Source organism: Dermacentor andersoni, chromosome 5, assembly GCF_023375885.2.
Source record: "Dermacentor andersoni chromosome 5, qqDerAnde1_hic_scaffold, whole genome shotgun sequence".
NCBI lineage: Eukaryota > Metazoa > Arthropoda > Arachnida > Ixodida > Ixodidae > Dermacentor > Dermacentor andersoni.
Genome location: NC_092818.1, coordinates 31,865,514 through 31,886,559, shown reverse-complemented (window position 1 = coordinate 31,886,559; position 21,046 = coordinate 31,865,514). Strand labels below are relative to the sequence as shown.

The 21,046-nt window shown below is 43.4% G+C and overlaps 1 protein-coding gene across 1 annotated transcript in view; it reads right to left on the bottom strand.

Annotated features, from left to right (window-relative positions):
* Positions 1 to 20,592, bottom strand: part of LOC126519941 (uncharacterized) — a 36,196-nt gene extending 15,604 nt beyond the window's left edge. The window contains exon 1 of the mRNA XM_050169208.2: positions 20,377 to 20,592. Within this exon, the coding sequence (XP_050025165.1) occupies positions 20,377 to 20,592 (216 nt within the window). The remainder of the gene's footprint in view (positions 1 to 20,376) is intronic.
* Positions 20,593 to 21,046: the final 454 nt, after the last annotated feature.

Sequence of the window (21,046 nt, the reverse complement as noted above, 5' to 3'; positions counted from 1 at the left end):
TAAAAATGTTAATTCACGTAGCACAGGACGGTGATGAAACGTTTTAGGCAACTAGTCTGCTTTTGATACGAATTAACGAAACCTGCAAAATTTGGAGAAACAGCTGTAAGAATAACAAATCTTACTCATCAGTAAAAAAATTAGATCACATTTCTGTTGGACCTAATACAATAATTTATTCTCGCAAACTTGACATACCATATGCTGGTCTAATATCCAATCCCTGATTTGTGAGTAGATGTGCAAAACTCTCGAACATTGCAACAATTTCATGTAGTCTGTAAATTCATATAACAAACTTGTTGACTTTAGACAGAGCAGACGGAGTTGCACAACTGTGGTATCATTTTCTGGCACAGAGACATGGATTATTCAGCTTCGTAGTGGTATTTTTCATAAACCTGCCAACTAGTTCTTCCTGAAACGAGTAGAATTTAACTTTCTCAGATGTCACAAACTTAATTCAAATTAGACGTGTGGTTGTCTCCAAAGTATTTTTGTATTTTGGAAGTGTTTGAGTAAGAAAATTCTCAGAATTAACGGAATTGTGCAAGTTCTTTTTTTAAGTAATCTACAGTTGCAAACTGAGTGCGTTGTTTTCCTTCAAGTTTTGCTGTCTTCAACAATTTTTACTAATAATTGGTGCGAATGATGTAAAAACTGGTTTTTAAATTTTTATTGTACCAAGCACCATCAACTTTGGTCCCATAGTTGCCGAGAAAAACGATTTTACTGTTCATGTTCATTACGTAGGAGCTCCCGAGAGAAATATATTTAAGGCGTTGCGTGTGTCGGTCTGGTTAGGATTCCTCACCATAATTTTAGAGTACTGGCTCTGATCTCAAAATTCCTTCCCTTAAAACCAAATGCAAGATTTTGAACTTTGCTCGATATATGTTGTACTTCTCTATGAAGACCACTGTTTGCCACATTTTTGCAAGGTCTGCCAGCGTTAAGTTTACACATAAACATAGACTAAAATGCTGTTCGGTTTCTTCAGGCTGCCACAGCATTGCAGTGCACATTCATATAAGTCTGTTTTCAGGCTTCAGTATCCAACCGTTTAATGTGCACTGCTGGAACACGTAGTACTTTTGCTGTTTTAATAGTAAGGTTTCTTGTCCTAGCTAAACCTGTTATTGCAAGGTGTCAACCGTAATCAAGTCTGCCACTGATTTGTTTACCTCATGTTTCGTGCGGTTGCACTACCAGCTTGACCGGAGAAGCATGTTGGCAGCTGCAGTTCCGATGTTGCAAGTTGTAGTCTGAAGCATGTATGTAATATATATGAAGCATGTATCTAGTTTGAATGCAATAAACATTTAAAACTGCCTACTTTGTGGTTATATCACCAATTTTTTGCCACTGCATTTACTGTAGCCTTATTGCCTACAGTACAGCTTTCTAGAGCTTTGGTAAATTGAAAGCATTTTACGCACATCAGTCTAGCTTATATAGGCATTTGCCTGTGGGTCTCGAAAGCAAGTGCATGGAAATATTTCATAGAAATTTGTCTTTAGCATCTGTAAAGAAATTCCATAGACATGTTCTATAGAGATCTGTCTTTAGCACCTTCAAAGCAACTCCATAGAAACATTCTATAGAAATTTGTCTTTAGCATCTCTAAAGCAACTCTATAGAAATGTTCTATAGAAATTTGTCTTTAGCTTCTCTAAAGCAACTAGACAGAAATATCCTACACAAATTTGTGTTGAGTATCTCTAAAGCAGCTCGATAGAAATGTTCTGTAGAAATTTCTCTTTAGGACCTTAAATGCAACTACACAGAAATGTTCTATAGAAATGTGTCTTTAGAGTTCCTATAGCAATGCGGTGGCCAAATAATTTTGGGACTGTATAGGAAAATTTTATAGGCAAGCAATAAAAACAAAATAGAATTGTATCGAAAAAATTGAAGACTTTCTAAAAAATCCTCATTAAAATTTTTGCAAGGGCATGCCGGGCACCAAGAGCAAAGGCGGAGAAGTTGAGGTGAACGAAGTGTCATGCATGCCGGAAACAGTACAGGCGCAGACGTAGGACGTAGGCAAGACGCAGGGAGCAAGCAGGAGAAATGGTTTGCCTCGTCGCCAGTTTGTAGTAGCTTCGACGGGGTGGCCGGACGTGGTACCTACGGCATGAGGGCTAAAGGCCTGTCGCGAAGCGCCGCAAAAGAAAAGCCAAACTGCTCGAGTTGGGGACCGAACAAAGAATGAGTTTATTCCAGCGAGGGGAAACGCAGCAGGTACACTTACCGCGTTTGGCACTGAGTGGCGCCCTGATGTTACGATCCAAAACCGAAACTGGAAGCCGACACAGGATATCACAGCTTCCAAGAAATGTGCAGTATGTGTGCAATAGGTTTGTTTATAACTGGATAAACAACCTATGTGGAAAAGCGAATAACCAGCAAAGCTAAATCAAGCTGTAAGCGCGGGCAAATTTACCTACTGCGTTGCACAGCATAGTCCACATAGAGCTAAGGAGGAATGACGTGTTTGTTTATTTAATAATTTATTAGGTGTCTACTTGTCTTCTAAAAGCCATTAAAGCAGGGATAATACACCGACGTAATTAGTAATTACAGTAGTTTTTCTGTAGAGCACATGCAATAAAAATAACATCTTCTGCAAGAAAGTTGCAGTCCAGAACGATATGAACAGACATAAACCCGGAAAGCGTCACGTCCAAAAAGAGCATCAGGAACATTCAAAGTATGTTTCTTTCTTTTTGACAGGGAATATGATGGCCCAATGTAAATAGTTTTCATGGTATACTCCTACTCGGGCTCCTTCGGGGATCTTTGAATAAGGTTTGGATAAGGACAGGAAAAGGTTGACCACAAATATTCCTGTTTCCCGACAAATGCCGTCTAAGCGAAATCCTGGTGGAGTGATGAGACAACCTTAACGCTCCCAAAAACAAAACTTTGCCCGTCTTTTACATTGCTGTCGAGAAGCCACACACTGTTTTGATATTCTCACGTTCTCCAAGTATAAAACAGTCAAAATGTGAGAGTGGTAGCTCGCCGCACAAGGCGTCTACGTCAGAGTTTACCAAAAAGGCTGCTGTCGAAAGTGGTAATGCCTGCTAGAAAAGGCTATTGCTGTTAATTCATGAAGTGCATTTTTTAACTTGAGTTTTAGACATTTCTAAGTTCTGCCTTCCAACACAACTTTCAATAAAGTAAAGCATTATTTACAGCCCACTGCGTATGTGCACAAAATTTGTTACGGAATTCTAAAGTGTGAGATCCACACTTACTATGAAAAATATTCTGTGAGTGGATGGTTTTTGTTTGGTTTCCCGCGATATTTCAATAGGGTATGACGCATTCTTATCAAGAAATACGATATAGTTTTTATCATTGCTTTCTGCTGTGAAATGACGCTTAGGCACCTGCACTTATCGCATCTATCTCTTTCATCACCAGGCAGAATTGGAGAGCCCAGAGACAGAGGAGCAAAGAACTTTCCGGTATCAACGTGCTGCTGAATTGGGCCTATATCCGTCGAGCGATGTGAAATACCACATTGACGAGACATTCTTGCACAGTAAGCTGACTCCAGATTATCATGCCGTATTTATGGCACTGATTCTTTCTATTTTGGCATTTGATTACTGCACCTTCAATCACAAAAGTCTCGACACGCTTACTATTGCGGCCCTAATTTCTTTATGCAGCGCTACTTTGTCGTGGAACTTCGCAAACCGCCATTGCGTGAGCCCTTGCTCGCATTCTTTATGAGCCGGAATATTTAAGGCATTCAAGAAAATTACCACCGTTGCTTCTCGACATTACAACTATTATAAAAAATTATTCCTGCGGTAGCAGAGGTAACCACAGAGGTTGGATAAACCGCCTTTATTCATGGCGCGACATCGTATGCGCTTTGCCCTAGCGGATTAGTCACAAAACGATTTTGAACGGACTTGCGCGCGGCGACGCGGCTTGATATCGGAGGAAAGTCCAGTGGAAAAAAAATTGCACGGGCGCGCACTGGAGCGAACACTCCTCCCATGGACTGCGCTCGAAATCCACTTTTTGTAGCTCTACGTCGGCGCGATGCCGAAAACATGCGTGGCCTAAATCTGCAACTCCACTCTAAAACTCAGGACTTCGTCCGGCAGCACTTTGCAGTAGGTAGTTGCCGCCTTGCATTGGTAGCTAGCAAATTTATCGATAAGCCCCTGCGTCACACTGGGGCGACAAGGGTGCCATGAAGAATTACCTTGAGGAGGAGAGCGAAGGAATGAATGACTTTTACAGGGACATAAATTGTGCCAGCGAAACCCAACCTGCTGCTAGACCAACCTTTCGCAAGAGCGTGTAGAAAATTGACTTGTAGTACATGTAGGGAATTCTCTACATGTCCTACAAGTCAATGTTCTCCATGTCCTTCATGCAGACAACATTGCTCGACTAAATTAAGGACAACAGAAGGCGAACTTCATCCAGCTAAGCAACAACACCCAGAAAAGCACCACGAATGCACTCATAGAAGAAGTTTAGAAGTTACGAATATGTTTATCATCTCGGATTGTGCGGCAGCTATTTTAGCCAGCCTACAACATCAACCCAAACCTTCATATGCGTGAACGTCAACAGCCCCGAGGTCTCCCACAACAGTATAGAGACTGCTTCTGGGCGTCTGTAAGCATTGCACATTAGCTAAGGAATCCGTTCGACCAGCCCACCAAAGCCGGTACTGTGTTTTGACACGAGAATGAGGGGCCACAAAAAGGCAAGTAGTTGAAAGACAGGAAATGAAGCCATCCAGATGCCTTTGAACTTTCCGTGTATTGCCAGTAAAGAAAAGGATGGAGCCCTGCAAGTTTTGGTTTAATATAAATGACTGAAAGAGTTCACAAAGCAGGACCTATACCCCATCGCACCCTGAGAAGACACATAGAAGCGGCTCTGTAATGTTCAGTACTTTTCCTCGAAGATTCTTGAAACGGAGTGCTGGCAAATGGAAGCCGGCGAGATCAGTCGAAAGTAGACTGCAATTATCACGCCGAACAACCTCTCGAGTTTAAAGTCATCTCGTTCACATTACGAAACTTTCCAGCGCGTCATGCACACAATTTGGCCTAACTTGAAGTGGTAGATCTGCCTTGCACACTTGGATGGCGTCCTCGTTTTGACACAAGTGCCGACGAGCGGATAAGAGCCCTTGGAACAGTACTAGAGGTCATCGAGTCATCCGGACTTGACCTAAAGTCGGCAACTTGAACCTTGCACAGGAATAGCAGCTCTTCGCAAGGCACGCCATCAGCAAGTTTGAATACCACCTCAACACGCAGGAGACAAATTTTATTGTCAATTCCCAGTAACGCGCACGGAAGGAAACTGTGCATAGATTCCGTGGCCTCTGCGCGATTGTTAAAGTAGCTTGTCAATAGCTTTCCCCCATTACCCATCCATTGACCTCCTCACTAAGCATGTCGCACTCGGGCTGTTTCCGCCAAGTAAAAAATTATGTTCGTCAGCTTCACTGTGGGCTATTATTTGTTGTGTCTGCTCACGCACTCATACATCTCTGGCCACTCGCAACGTCGGCACCATCAACGTCGCAGGAGGTTCCTGGATCACGCAGATGCGTGAGTACGCCAGTCGATGCAGTCGACACAGAGGTTGCCGAACCAGGCGCCGTCTTTTAGGCACCACTGCTAAGCTCCCTTCTTTGTCGTTACCCAGAATTCCCACCAAAAGTTATAAAGAGGAAATCCGAAGCACAAAAGTCGGTACAACTATTTACATGTTAAAAAGTTAGTGATAATTGCGCAGGCTGGTACAAAGGTTCCGGTCAACTAGACAGTCTGCCACTTCCTCTTCGTCTCTCTCTCGCTACACGGTCCTGTCCAAAGGCACCACAACAATATCGTTGAACTTGACAAGTAGTTGGCTTTAAGAACGTTCCAAAATTTTTGTCGTTTTGCAGCATGCTTTAAATGTGGAATAAAAATGTGTCCTTGGTTGCTGTTATTCAGTTTGCACAAGTGCGCATGTTCACAAAAGCGCGGGCAATCCTCCACATAGTATGATAACTTCGCTTTTAAGTGTAAATGTTTCTTTTTATTAATGAAAAGGTTAAGGCGTGTCGTAAACCATAAAACTTGCATTGAGAGTGTTATAGTAACATTATGGATGTTGTCTTTAAGGGATATCAGCTTGTCACGAATGAGAGTACATTTTGTGTTTGCATCATAAAGATGGAAGAATTACATAACCTCGACAGAAAAGGTTGAATCATCCCCAATCAGTGTTGGAGAATTCACTCAGACGTAACCAAAAATTCTTTCTTTCTATTTTGCTGTTTTATTCTGCTCGCATATGAATGACAAATATCACTTCTCTGTCTTTTGCGCTAAGACAGAAAAGCGATACCGATATTGACAAGGACAGATATTGTGACCTTCATGCCAAGCAGGAGAGTTAAAGATACGCTGTTTTGCTCTGTGGATAATAAAAAGTAAAAAATGGTATTTTCACCTGTGGAAGCACACACCACATAGGGCAAATCAAATGACGACAGTACGTTAAATATTTCTTGACATTCACGCTTCTTTGAGCTACATAGGGGCCTGCATAATTACCCTTCAATGGCCGGATAATTGAAATCGTCAGCTAAAGATATTGAAGATGGGTGCTTGTTTTCCACAGAAGTTATAGTTATTCAGGTACTCTGGAATTTCGTTAGATGAATTAGGCTGGCGATAACGAACCCCAATTACCCATGTGGCTCGTCGCGAAAAATAAAGGGCTGCTTACAAAACTTCGTGCCATCAATAAGTATCCCCAGGAGTTATGTTCTTTAACTGCAATTACCAACTGCCACCTCGCGATATTTTCCTATCTCTTCTGAATAGTCAGAAGACATCGACAAAAATGACAATAGAAAATAGACAATAAAATCAAATAAATGAATTGTAGCGTGTGAGGTCGCTTTAAGTAACCTTCTGCACACTCGCCAATGTTGTTTTCAATAACATTAGGGCAGCCATTGACCGCATTCAGCACAGTGAACACGAAGTACCACGACTACGAAGTTACGTGTCCCCATGTGTGCCCACTTTAGCATTGCAATTGGAATATTTTAGAATCGACAACTTAACCCTATGAAAAAGTGATCGATCAGAAGCGTCAAACACCTTGAAAGGATAAAAGATTGTTCTACCAAGGGCAACATCTGTATCACGGCATCTGCTCGTTGCGGTGAAGATATCGGGTTAGGGTGTGTTGTTTCTCAGCCTAATTACGTAGAAGGCTGAACCAGCCAGGGGCACATCTGTCCAGGCCGCACATAAAAGGCGATATATAAAACTAATAAGCGACACTGTTGCGCATGTTGCTTTTGTCGCTGCAAAGCCATTTTCCCAGGTATTACTTAGAAACTTTTGGTATGATACTTTATTCGCAGAAGGAAATGGAAGTTAAACTTAGCGCAACGGGAAAAGAAAAATTATCCGCAGATGGTGCGAAGCATTGTTAAAATCAAAATATACCGGTTAGGTTCGTCTTAGGCATGGAACACATTTCTACATTTTTACGGGAACCACGCGCGTAACAAGTGCTAAGGGAGTCCGGAGGGAGACTTCCTGCTCTCCATGTGACTACAGTTTATAAATTCTTAGAAGAACATAGAAAACCCAAAGCAATTTATTCGTTCTTAGAAACTTTTTCGGCGTTTCCAACAAATATATTTCTTTTCGTGACAATACAGTCATATCAATCTAAATTCAATGACATAGAGATGCTGAAGATGTGGCCTCTAAAGTCTTACACAGTACCAACGCCTTCATTATATTTCCCCTTTTATTGTAAGGTACATATTAAATGGTTGTGATGGCCGTAGGAAATAAAGCACTGCTAAGTGAGTTAGGTTAGGAAAATCTTTAATCGGTCAACTTGGGGTCAGAAGACAAGTAACATACAAGTTAGAGCAATAACGGCGAGCAGGGTTGTGAAGCATCAAAATGTGATCTTTTGGCCAAAGGTCGCGGCTAATTACGCATCACTCCTGACACATTGCAGCACACATTGTGATTAGACTAAGACTAATTCATTATAGAATTTGCGACAACGTTCGAGCAAGTTCCGATACACGGAGCTTGGTAACCTTGCGTCGACTATTGGAATTTGAACACTTTTGAACAAGCTACAGGCATAGGCGGCGATGGCGTGGAGGTAGAGCATCCGCCACGCGTGCGAAAGTACCGTGATTCAAAAACATCCACCTGTTCATAACATTGTATAAGCCGGCCTGAAGTGCGGCCTCACCTCGGTGACCAGAACTGGTACCGCACTCTTTCAGTAGAGCAGGACAGGTCACACTGGTGCAGTACTTGGCCGCAACCTCCTACACGAATACAACAATCAAACCCCGGCCCTCAGTCCTCAGCAGCTGCGAAGCAACTGACCACGGCGGCGGTCAGAAACGTGACGCAGCAGAGAGTGCTAAGAATCTCTGGATCCGGACAGGCCGCCATTGTAATCTGAATGTGGCAACGTTTAACGCTAGAACGTTATCTAGTATGGCGAGTATATCAGTGCTATTGCAGGTATTAGTGGTCAATAAATGGGATATAATAGGGCTCAGTGAGCGTAGGAGGACAAATGAAGCATGTACAGCGCTAAAACGCGGGCACGTCCTGTGCTACCACGGGTAAGCGGAGACACGAGAACTAGGAGTCAGATTGCTGATTAATAAGAATATAGCTTTTTTTAGAAATAGCAGGGGAGAGCTATTAGTAAAGTTTGCAGAACGGAATAATTTGCGGATAATTAATTTCTTACGCAAGCGGGATAACTGAAATTGGACGTGGAGGACCTCGAATGGCGAGACTAGAAATGAAATAGACTTCATGTTCTGCCCTAACCTTGGCATAATACAATATTTGGCCGTGCTCGGCAAGGTGCGCTGCATCATAGGATGGTACGATCTCGAACTAGCCTAGACGTAAGTAGGAAACGCAAGAAACGGGTACATAAGAAGCTGACCAATGAATTAGCGGTAAGAAATAAAATAGAAGAATTCCGGATCTAGCTAGAGAACAGGTATTCGGCTTTAACTCAGGAAGCGGACCTTCGTGTTGAAGCAATGAACGACAATATTGTGGGCATCATTAAGAAGTGTGCAATATAGGTCTGTGGTACCTTTGTTAGACAGGATACCGGTAAGCTATCACAGCAGACGAAAGATGTGATTAAGAAAGGCCAATGTATGAATGCTTCTAACCGTAAAGCTTGAATAGAACTGGCAAAACTTTCCATGCTACTCAACACGCGTAAGATAACTCACACAAGGAAGTATAATTTGGATAGAATTGAGCATGCTCTGAGGAATGGAAGCCTAAAAGCAGTGAAAAAGAAACTAGGAATAGGCAAGAATCACATGTATACGTTAGGAGACAAAGCCGGCAATATCATTACTAATATGGATAAGATAGTTCAAGTGGCTGAGGAGTGCTTTAGAAATTTATGGTGTACCAGTCGCACCCACGACGATAATGGAAGAGGCAATAGTCTACAGGAATATGATATACCGCAAGTAACGCCTGAATAAGTAAAGAAAGATTTGGGAGCTATGCATAGGGGGAAGGCAGCTGGGGAGGATCAGGTGACAGCAGATTTCTTGAAGTATGGTGGGCAGATTGTTCTAAAAAAACTGGCCACCCTTATACGCAATGCCTCATGACCTCAAGTGTACCGGAATCTTGGAAGAACGCCAGCATAATCTTAATCCATAAGAAAGGGGATTCCGAAGAATTGAAAAATCATAGACCGATCAGCTTACTGTCCATTGCCTGCAAAGTGTTTACTAAGGTAATCGCCAACAGAACCAGGAACACCTTACGTTTCTGTTAACCAAAGGACCATGCAGGATTTCGTAAAGGCTACTCAACAACAGACCATATTCACACTATCAATCCTATCACTAGCACACTATCAATGTGCGAAATATAGCCAACCTTTATATATAGCTTTCATTGATTGCGAGAAAGCGTTTCATTTAGTAGAAACCACAGCAGTCACGCTGGCATTACAGACTCAGGGTGTAAGCAAGCCGTATGTAAAAATACTGAAAGATATTTATAGCGGCTCCACAGCCACCGTAGTCCTCCATAAAGAAAGCAACAAAATCCCAATAACGAATGACGTCAGGCAGGGAGATACGATCTCTCCAATGCTATTCGCAGCTTGTTTACAGGAGGTAGTCAGAGACCTGGATTTGGAAGAATTGGGTGAAAGATTTGATGGAAACACCTTAGTAACCTGTAATTCGCTGATATTGCCTTGCTAGGTAACTCAGAGGAACAATTGCAATGCATGCTCAACGACCTGGACAGGCAAGGTGGAAGGGTGGGTCTAAAAATTAAGCTGCATAAAACTAATTAATGTTTAGTGTCTCGGAATAGAACATCAGTTTACAATAAGTAGCAAGGCACTGGAAGTGGTAAGCGAATACATCTACTTAGGGCAGATAGTGACCGCAGCTCCGTATCATCAGACTGCAGTAATCAGAAGAATAAGTATGGGCTGGGGTGCGTTCGACAGGCATTCGCAGATCATGAACAGTAGGTTGCCACTATCCCTCAAGAGAAAAGTGTGTAACAGCTGTGCCTTACCAGTATTCACCTAAGGGGAAGAAACCAGGAGGCTTGCGAAAAGTGTTCTACTTAAATTTATGGCGACACAATGAGCTAAGGAAATAAGAATGATGGGTGCAATGTTAAGGGGAGATAAGAAGTGAGTCCCCGGATGGGTGTCTGCGTCAGCAGACGTTTGGTGCGTGGCGACACCACGTAACCGAGCACACGACGGCCGGACCTTCCCGCGTGTAGCCGTGCGCGGCTTAGCCGTGTCCGGGAAAAGGGGGATCCTAGGGGTTCGGAATTCAGAATCCACTTTATTTCCAACACAGTAGTTGGGGGCCCCCAGGCAAAAAGCTCTCGCAGACAGCTTGTCGGGACCTGGGGGCCTACAGAGAGCAGCAAGCAGTGGATTTCACAAATTCGAACTATTGTAAATACATACAGACATTATAAAGAAGAAATAAACTTGTTTCATACAGATGCAGCATACAGGTGGACACTATCACAGAATGCATAAACAGTGCAGGAAATGTAGCAGCCAGGGGAAAAGAGAAAAAATTCATTGCTTCATCAGGTAACCACGCACCTCCGATTTAAACGTGCCGAGTGGGGCACTGAAATTAGTGTGAGCTTTTAAGAGGTTGTATAGTGTTGGTATGCAGTAATCCTGCCTAGATCTACCGTAATTTGTACGTGTGCGCGGCACTGGTATTAGCCTGTTACGTATGCCGTAGTCATACGGGGAATGTCCTGTATTGTGTGGGAGTTTTTTTTTACATATAAAGAGATAGTTTATACTCATATAACTTAGACGCTTTAAGCATATTATGTTTAATGAATAGGGGACCAGTGGGGAATAGGCTGGGGTGTTCATTAGAGTTCACAAAGATTCTTAATACCTTCTTTTGGAGCCGCTCCAGTTTGTTATAGTTCGTGGTTGTTGTAGTGCCCCAAACGAAAGTGCAATAAGAAAGACGCGAGTAAAAATTAGCATAATATATAGCATTTTTTGTCTCATTGGAATTAATTCCTTCAGTCTGTAGAGGCAACCAACTGGTTTGCCTAATTCAATCGTGAGCTAAGTAACGTGCATGTTCCAAGACATTGTTTCTTTGAACCAAACCCCCCAAAATTTTTCAGATGCAACGCATTGCAGGGCCATTCCTTGAAAGTTTAGGCTGGGTTCGATATCGCTTTGTTTGTTGAGAGGTTTAAACATAATATATTTAGTTTTTTTTAATATTTAGGGCTAATCTGTTAGAATTCATCCACTGTTCAAGCTTAATGAGGTAATTGTTTATCGTTGTGTTTAGGTGGGATAAAGTTGGTGCGGAAAAGAAAATATTAGTATCATCAGCATGCACGACCAGTTTGGGAGAATTAGGCACATCACATAAGTCATTGATATAAAGTATAAACAATAATAAGGGCCCTAGAATCAACCCCTGAGGCACTCCATGTTTTACCACAGTAGTCGGAGATGACAAGCCATCGACTTTCACACGGTGTTTTCTATTGTAAAGATAGTTCTTTATGAGATCATGGGCGACGCCACGTATGCCGTAGTCATGCAGTTTTGACAGCAGAATATTATGCTTTACACAATCAAATGCTTTTCTTAAATCAATGAACAATCTCACAGTAAAAAGCCTATTTTCTATGTTGCTAAGAATCTCATTCTTGATTAGTAATAACGCCATTTCAGTAGATTTCCCTTTCTGGAAGCCGTCTTGTGAATCATTCACAGCGCGCTTTTAGTGAGAAATTTTTTGAGCCGAGTATGAATGACATTCTCGAAAACTTTGGACAAGATGGGCAGGACCGATATTGGTCGGTAGTTTGCTAAATCACTGATGGATCCACCTTTGTGAACAGGGGTTATACGTGCCAGTTTGAGGTCAGAAGGGAATATACCAGTGTCTAACATTTGAATAATTATGAATGTCAGCGGTAAGGCTATAATAGACGCCACATGCTTAATGGCGACAGCGCTCATACCATCCAACCCGGCGGCGACGTTGTTTCTAGTTATGGTAATGAAATTTGTGACTTCTTGTGCAGTAACCGGAGAGTGAATAATTGAATTAGCCAGTTTTGTACGTGCAAACTGTGGCGTTTTAGTACAATCACTATGGCTATTCGGAGACAAGTAGTCACCAACGTTGCAAAAAACAAATCGTTCATTTCTCTTAGGGCGTCTCCATCCGTCTTGCCTTCAGAAAAAGCTGCAATATTAATTGAGCGCTGAACCTTAGAGTTATTGAAGCAATTATTGATTTACTGCCATGATTTTCTTGGACTGTTGTATATATTAGCAAACCAGGACTGATAGAAGGAGATCTTTGCCTTTTTTTAAATGAGGTTTAATTTTTTACGATATGACTTGAATTCTGTGAGCAAGGCAGCATCACGTGATTGACCGAATCTATGGTACATTTTGTTTTTGGCTTCTATTCTTTTATGCAAGCTGTTTGCAATCGAAGGCTTGCGTATTCTTTTGCTTCGTTTTTTGTTATGTATCAAAGGGAAATGTTTTTCATAGCAGGCTATGATTTTCTTGAGAAAGATACGGTAGGCCTGATCGGGATCAGTCTCGGTGTAGACATTGTCCCATGCTACAGTTTAGTATCAGAGTAAAAATTCTTGAGCGAAGCGGAGTTAATGTCGTGATAACTTGGGTTGTTATTTTTGTGCTTTTTGGGAGCTACTCGTATAAACATGAAAATCGGGAGATCATCACTCATATCAAGGGAAAAGACCTGTTTTTACAGCACCTGTAGCGTCTCTTGTAGGGCTCCTTGATGGGTGGCTGGCGTCATTGCCGAAAGCTACAATTCTTCTATGGATAGCTCCTTTCCTCCACTACGTGATCGCGCTGAGAAAAGAGGGCGCTCCGATCAAGTCTTCAGTTTTTCGGACGCCAAGTCCACAACCTCCCACGTTTCCATGCAGTTATTTCAGAAAAACTCGACAAACCAGTGCGCACCATTTCACCGTTCCTTGTATCAAAAATTTTGACTGATGTTTTTGGTCCCTGTTATAAGGCGACGAGGATGGCAAGTGGTTATATCCTCCTGGAGCTCAGTGATAAGAATCAATACGGGAAACTGCCGAAACTAGTGTCATTTGGGGAAACCCAACTAACAGTAATTCCGCACTGTACTGTGAACGCCACCCGCGGCGTTGTGTCGGATGACGATTTGTTTTTATGATGTACTGCTCTTTATGATGTACATGGGCAGTATGGAGAGGGCGCTATAAGGAAGTAATATCGGGTTTAATCTCTCATACAAACAGGCGGGTACAGTAGTAGAGCCGCAGCTCCCAGGTTTATTTTATGCGGACGTGATTGTGTTGCTAGGTAACAAGCAAAGGGATTGGCAACGTCTGGCTAATATCTCTGGATAGGAAGGCAACAATTTAGGTTTGAAATTTAGTGTTAGAAAATCAGGTGTTATGGTATTCAATGAAAACAGTGAACAGACACTGGAGATACAAGGCCAGGAAATACCTCGGATACGAGAATATAAATACCTTGGTATATGGATAAACGAAGACAATAGATATCTGAAAACACAGAAAAGAACAATAACAGTGAAGGTGAAGAGAAATTAGGCCATAATGAAGCACAGAGCGCTATGGGGATACAATAGGTACGACGTCCTCCGAGGTATGTGGAAAGGTGTAATGGTTCCAGGACTTACTTTTCGAAATGCGGTTGTTTGCATTAAATCAGGGGTACAATCAGGACTCGACAGAAACCAAAGCTCAGTGGGTCACCTCGCATTGGGCACTCACGGGAAGACTACAAATGAAGCTGTGCAGGGTATTATGAGCTGGACTAGTTTTGAAGTGAGGGAAGCTCGCTGCAAAGAAGGGCTGAGGAATATGGAAGAAAGTTAATGGGCTGGGAGTGTGTTCAGGTATCTGTACAGGAAAAAACATTCATTCACAGTGGGGGAAAATAACAAGGAAGCTTACCAGCAAGCATGCGGCCTGTACGGTGGGCAACACAGCAACAAAGAAGGTCAAGCGGAAAGTCAGAGGCTGAAATAATCTCATGGGTGGCGGCAATGGAAAAGAAACCTGCCATGAGCAGCTACTTAATAGGAAAAAACGATATCAGGAAAGAAACAACTTATGATAACTCAAAGGAAAGCTTATTACTTTTCGAAGCGTGATCGGCATTTCTTTGAACACGCCCCTATAAAGCGAGGTATAACAAGGAAGAAGCATGTTCTTGCTGCGGTAAAGCCAGGGAAACTATGGAGCATGTTTTAGTAGTATGTGAAGACGTCTACCCAGCGATCGATTTAGGCACCATTGGCCTCCTTGAAGCCCTTGGGTTCAGCGGCAGTAGTGGTAAAGTTAAGATGTCCGCAATAGACATTAATAAGAGGCGATTAGAGGATTGGTGGAAGAAACGAAGGGAAATGACAAAAGAGACGTTCAAAAGCACAGCGCGCCATAGGGGACCGGAAAATTTGGGTGTGGTAGTTCATAGTGTTTTTTTTTTATTGTTTAACCTACGTAGGACATTAGGCAGCATAATAGGAAGATCTTGGTGGCGCAACCCACCACCCCGTTCCAAAGGGCACGCTTATAACATCCATCCATCCATCGACTTGCTGGAGCTCACTGAGGCTGAACTCTTGGCGAGCTTCAGTGAACAGGATGTTATCAATGTCCAAAGAATAAGGATGAGGCGAGCTGGCAAAGGAATCCAAACCAAGCACTTGATAATAACCTTCGGCTCAAGTGTCCTGCTCGAGTCAATCGAGGCAGGGTACATCAAGCTCCATGTTAGGCAATACGTGCCCAATCCCGTCATATGTTTCAAATGCCAACGTTTCGGCCACAGTTCGCAGAGCTGTCGAGGCCGCCAAACTAAACTTGTGCGAAATGCAGTGCCCATGAACACACCTCCGAATCTTGCGAGAACACTCTCCGCTGTGCAAACTGTGATGGGGAGCACGCCGCGTACTCGCGGTCGCGCCCATCCTGGAAAAAAGATAAGGAAATTGTGACAGTTAAAGTAAAAGAGAACAAGTTTCATGGAGGCACGCAGGAGGGTTTCGTGCCAGCCAAAGTACACCTTTGCCGATGTGACGCGTCAGGGGGCAGCGACTCAACGGCTTTCGGCGGCTGTCCGATCCACAAGCAGTTAGTCGGCAGTTACGCCATATGCCCCCACGGTAGTTGCAGCTAGCTCTGCTCTGCCAACTCAGAAGAAGGGGCCATCCACCTCCGGTGAAGTGGCCTCAAAGGCCTCGTCTAACGTGCCGTGGCCTTCACGTCAAACAAAGCGCTCGGAAGAGCGCGTGTCCAGCGCATCGCCAGAGGTGTGGGCCCATGAGCTAATCCTCGTCTGTTAAACACGCAGCACTAAACACAAGTAACATAATGGATACACAAATACTGCAATGGAATGTTAGAAGAGTTCTTCATATCCTTGACAATATTAGAGAACTCCTACACAAACCTAACCCAAAGTTGCTGTGTGTTCAGGAGGCGCATCTACACCATCCTCCACAAGGACCCTGATGAGGCTAACACCTCGGGCGGCGTTGTAGCAATCCTCGTAGACAAGTCTGTAGCTTGTCGCCACGTAGCCTTACAGACACGCCTCGAGGCAGTGTCAAATAAAGAGGTTCCTTGCAATAAGTTGGTAATTGTGTGTACCATATATTCCCCAAGATATCACCTCCGAAAAGCCGATTTCTATAACCTCATAAAACAGCTCCCGAAAGTCTACATACTTGTGGGTTATTTTAACGCCCACAACACGTTGGGGGAGACGCGTGCTGCGACGCAAGAAGCCGACTCATTGAAAACTTTAGGCTGACCTCTAGTGCCTGCCTGTTGATTAAAAAGGAATCAGCATATTAGATCATTCACCATAATTAATATTCATCCATAGACCTAGCAATAGGCTCCGCTTCCCTTCTCGCTCATGTGGAATGGAATGTGATGAATAATCCATTTGGAAGTGACCACTTCCCTATAACTTTAAACTCAATAACGCGGCATGAAAGCCCTCTTCGTATTCCCATTTGGAAATAAGCATCGGCTGACTGGGAGCATTTTAAAGCGACTACTCATTTATCACCCGAATTGATAAACAATTTTAGTATAGATAATGCTGTCGCATATTTTACCGCTTTTAATTGTGATGTTGCTGAAAAGCTTCTCTCGCAAACGAATGGTGGTTCACCTAAAAGACGTGTTCCCTGGTGGAATGATTACTGTTGAAATGCGCGAAAGCGGCAGAATAAGGCATGCGAAATATTGCGCAGATCGCCGAATACAGAAAATCTAATTGAATTTAAACACGTAAATGGCAGGGAAGGCGGATACGACGTCACGCGAGGAGAGAAAGCTCGGCGAGGTTCCTTAATTTCAGGTATAACTTCGTACACACAGGAGGCGAAAGTTTCGAATGGTAAAAGGAAGGTAAAAGGGCAGCAAATAAATTAGTTGCCTCTGATGAACGACCAAGGGAATACCCTAGAAGAACACCAGACACCCTAGGGGAGCACTTTGAGCATGTGTCAAGCTCAATCCACTACTCAAAATCCTTCAAGCACAGCCAAATAGAAGAACGTAAGGCATTTGAGCGGATATCCCCGCCAAACGCACCATACAACCGTCCTTTCTGCCCTGCCGATCTGAGAGATGCCTTGGTCGTATGCAATACCTCTGCACTGGGGCCTGATAGAATAACGTACCAGATGATGCAGAACGTACACACTGACACACAACTGTCGCCACTTGCACTTTTTAACACTATTTCGGCTGCTGGATATCTTCCACCTGCATGAAAAGAAGCGATCATGGTCCCCGTTTTGAAGCAAGGTAAAAATCCTTAGTCAGCGGGAAGCTACCGCCCGATGGCTCTCAAGAGTTGCCTTTGTAAGCTGTTTGAGAAAATGATTAACCGGCGACTCATACCTATCCTTGAAATGAACAAAATAATTGATCCCTACCAGTGTGACTTCAGAGACGGTCGGTCCACAACCGACCATCTCGCGAGCATTGAGGGGGATATTCGTGACGCGTTTGTACACAAACAGTTTTTCTTATCGATATTGCTCGATATGGAGAACGCCTACGACAAAACGTGGCGATACGGGATCTTGCGAGACTTGTCGGGAATGGGCATCCGTGGCAATATGCTAAACCTGATAGAAAGGTATCTGTCCAATCATACCTTCCGCGTCAAAGTGGGGAATGTGCTATCACGTCTATTTATAAAGGAAGCCGGTGTAACCCAGGGAGGTGTGCTCAGCTGCCATTCTTTATAGTTAAGATGAACACACTCCGCGCTTCATTACTACAAGCTATATTTTATTCCGTCTACGTAGATGACATACAAATAGGTTTGAAATCTTGTAAACTTACAGTGTGCGAAAGACATGTACAGTAGGGATTGAACAAGATATCTAAGTGGGCAGACTGAAATGGGTTTAAAATCAACCCCCACAAAAGTTCGTGTGTTCTATTTACAAGAAAGAGAGGCCTGGTTCGAGACACATGTATGGAACTGTGTGGACAAGAAATACCTGTAAACAAAGAACACAAATTTCTAGGTTTTATACACGACTCTAAGCTTACTTTTATCCCACACATAACACATCTCATAGCTAAATGTCTAAAAACAAAGAACTTACTCAAAATACTATCACACACAACATGGGGTACCGACAGGAAGTGTATAATGAATATTTATAAGAGCCGAGCTCATTCAATCACTGTTAGACTATGCGCTATAGCATACAACTCTGCCGCCCCGAGCGCACTAAAGATGCTGGATCCTGTCCAGCACCTGGGGTATCCGTCTGGCCAAAGGCACATTCAGATCTAGCCCCATTGAAAGCTCATATGTAGAAACGAATGAGTGGTCACTCAATTTGCGGAGATCTTACGCCAGCTTTACATATTTCCTTAAAGTGCACTCTAATCCTGAACATCCGTGTTGTAAAACTATTAACGATTCGACCTGTACTTCACTTTTCCGTAATCGACCCTCTGTGAGACAGCCTTTCTCACTCCGTGTGAGGGAGGTTAGAGTGGAAATGGAGTGCCACTCTTCGAGTACCGCTTAATGCCACCAGCGAAGCAGCTACCGCCTTGAGAGGGAGGGACAGGTGATATAATGTGATATATCTTTTGTAAGCGTTACAAAATACGCACCAGAGCTCGAAATACGAATGAATTCCCATGAACTCCAACTGAAGTACTGTTCGGAATTCTGCACCGATGCGTCAAAATCTTATGTTGGTGTGTCTTACGCGGCTGTTGAACCCTTTTTCTCTGATGCAGGTGTGCTGAACCCACATACAAGCGTCTTTGCTGTAGAAGCCTACGCAGTACTGTCTGCGGTAAAACACACAAAGAAAATAAAACTAGAGAAAACGACAATATTCACGGGCTCGTTAAGTGTTGAAAAAGCACTAATGTCCTTAAGACAACACAAAAATAATATGTTCATTGACCTTTACTCTCTCGTGTGCAATATTTATTCGTCTCCTAGACATGTGACAATATGCTGGGTCCCTGGTCATAGATACATCGAAGGTAATGTGCTGGCCGACCAAATGGCCACATTGGTTACACCTCCAGCTGGTAATTCCACCACTGCTATTCCGGCCACAGACTTGAAGCCTGTTTCGCGAACGAAATTGCGAAGCTTCTGGCAACGCATGTGGGACAATGAAACAAATAACGAGCTGCCTTTGATTAAGCCAAGGATAGGTTTCTGGCCCCCCGTTACAAAAACAAGACGGATTGATGTCCTATTCTGTAGACTCAGAATAGGACACACATATGGTACTCACAATTTTCTGCTTACTGGCAACAAACCTCCTAACTGCGGTAGATGTGGTGAACGGCTCACCGTCCTCCACGTCCTCGTAGAGTGTCGGGAAACCGAAAGAGAAAGAAGGAAACATTTTCCTCTAGCATACCGGTATTCTTTCCTTCTCCATCCCGGTATGTTTCTTGTTAAGGAACTCCTTTTTACCCCGAAAGCTCTCCGAGGTTTCCCGAATGTTGTGGTTTTACATGTTCATAGCCCAATAGTATCGCAGCGCATCCTCTCTCTAGAGGATTCTACTGTGATACTAGTCCTTGTACAGCACACGTCTTCAGGTCCTTGCGCTTCAAGAACTCTGTTAGGACAGTAGTGCTTTTTCGAATTTTTATCCAAATGACCAATATAACCACATTGTAACTCCTTTACAATGCACCTTTCGCGTCCTTGGCACGTTTCATAGTCATTGTCATAGGTTTATTACATGTAGCTCTTACACACTTTACAGCGATCGTCTTTTAGGCCTATTTACAGCCCTGTAACATTCATTGCTCGTAATGTATCGCCTCACTTTGCTCTAATTCCAATGGGCTTGGCGCTCTTTGGCCAAACCTGGCCCTTGCGCCATAAGACACCACAAATCATCATCATCATCATCATCATCATCATCATAAGATAAGAAAAGAGCAGATTGGGTGAGGGAACAAACCCGCGTTAATGACATCTTAGTTTAAATCAAGAAAAAGAAATGGGCATGGGCACGACATGTAATGAGGAGCGAAGAGCACCGATGGTCATTAACGGTTACGGACTGCATTCCAAGCGAAGGGAAGCATAGCAGGGGGCCACAATTAGCACATGACCGTGGTAGTTGGAGAAGTATGGGAGAGGCCTTTGCCCTGCATTGGGCGTAGCCAGTAAACTTAGGTGAGCTGTCGTACAGACTGCGGCCTATTTAAAATTTGCCCGTTGCTGGGCATAGTGGAATTCATCATCCATCATGATGGTGGAATATGGTAATGGGTGGCATGCTGGATGAAGGGTTGCATGGTGGGTGGCGGACGTAATGGTGGGTGTTGGATGGCACGATTGGTGCTGGGCGGCACGGTCGGTGCTGGGTGGCACGGTGGGTGCTGGGTGGCACGGTGGGCGCTGCATGGCATGGTGGGCACTGGGCGGCATGTTGGATATTATCGTGGGCACAGCATGTCAAAGGCAAGTTGTGTGATGAATTGAAGGAGCAGCCAGTGCTCTTCCGAAGCTCATGACAGGCAATCTTCAGGTGATGAGTCTCGTGATGTTTATAGTATATATCTACATGTTGCCAAGTATGCAGCTATTTTCATGCCATAAAGAATCAATACGTAAAGCACCATACTATGTTCCATATCATCACACTTTATTGAAAAAGAAAGCATAATTAGACTTATAGAGCATTTAATTTTGCACTTGCTTGCCCCGGCTACCGGCTTCTGTAAAACAACACTGAAGGTGCTTCCGCAAAGAAGCAAGGTGGTTCTCCGGAGGTTGTGTTGGCGCCCACATTTAGTGGTCGCTTATGTATTTCTCCAAGCGGTCTAAATTAAGAGTGCAATAAATATACAAGTAAATTGCTTTTGTAATGATTTCTAGCAAT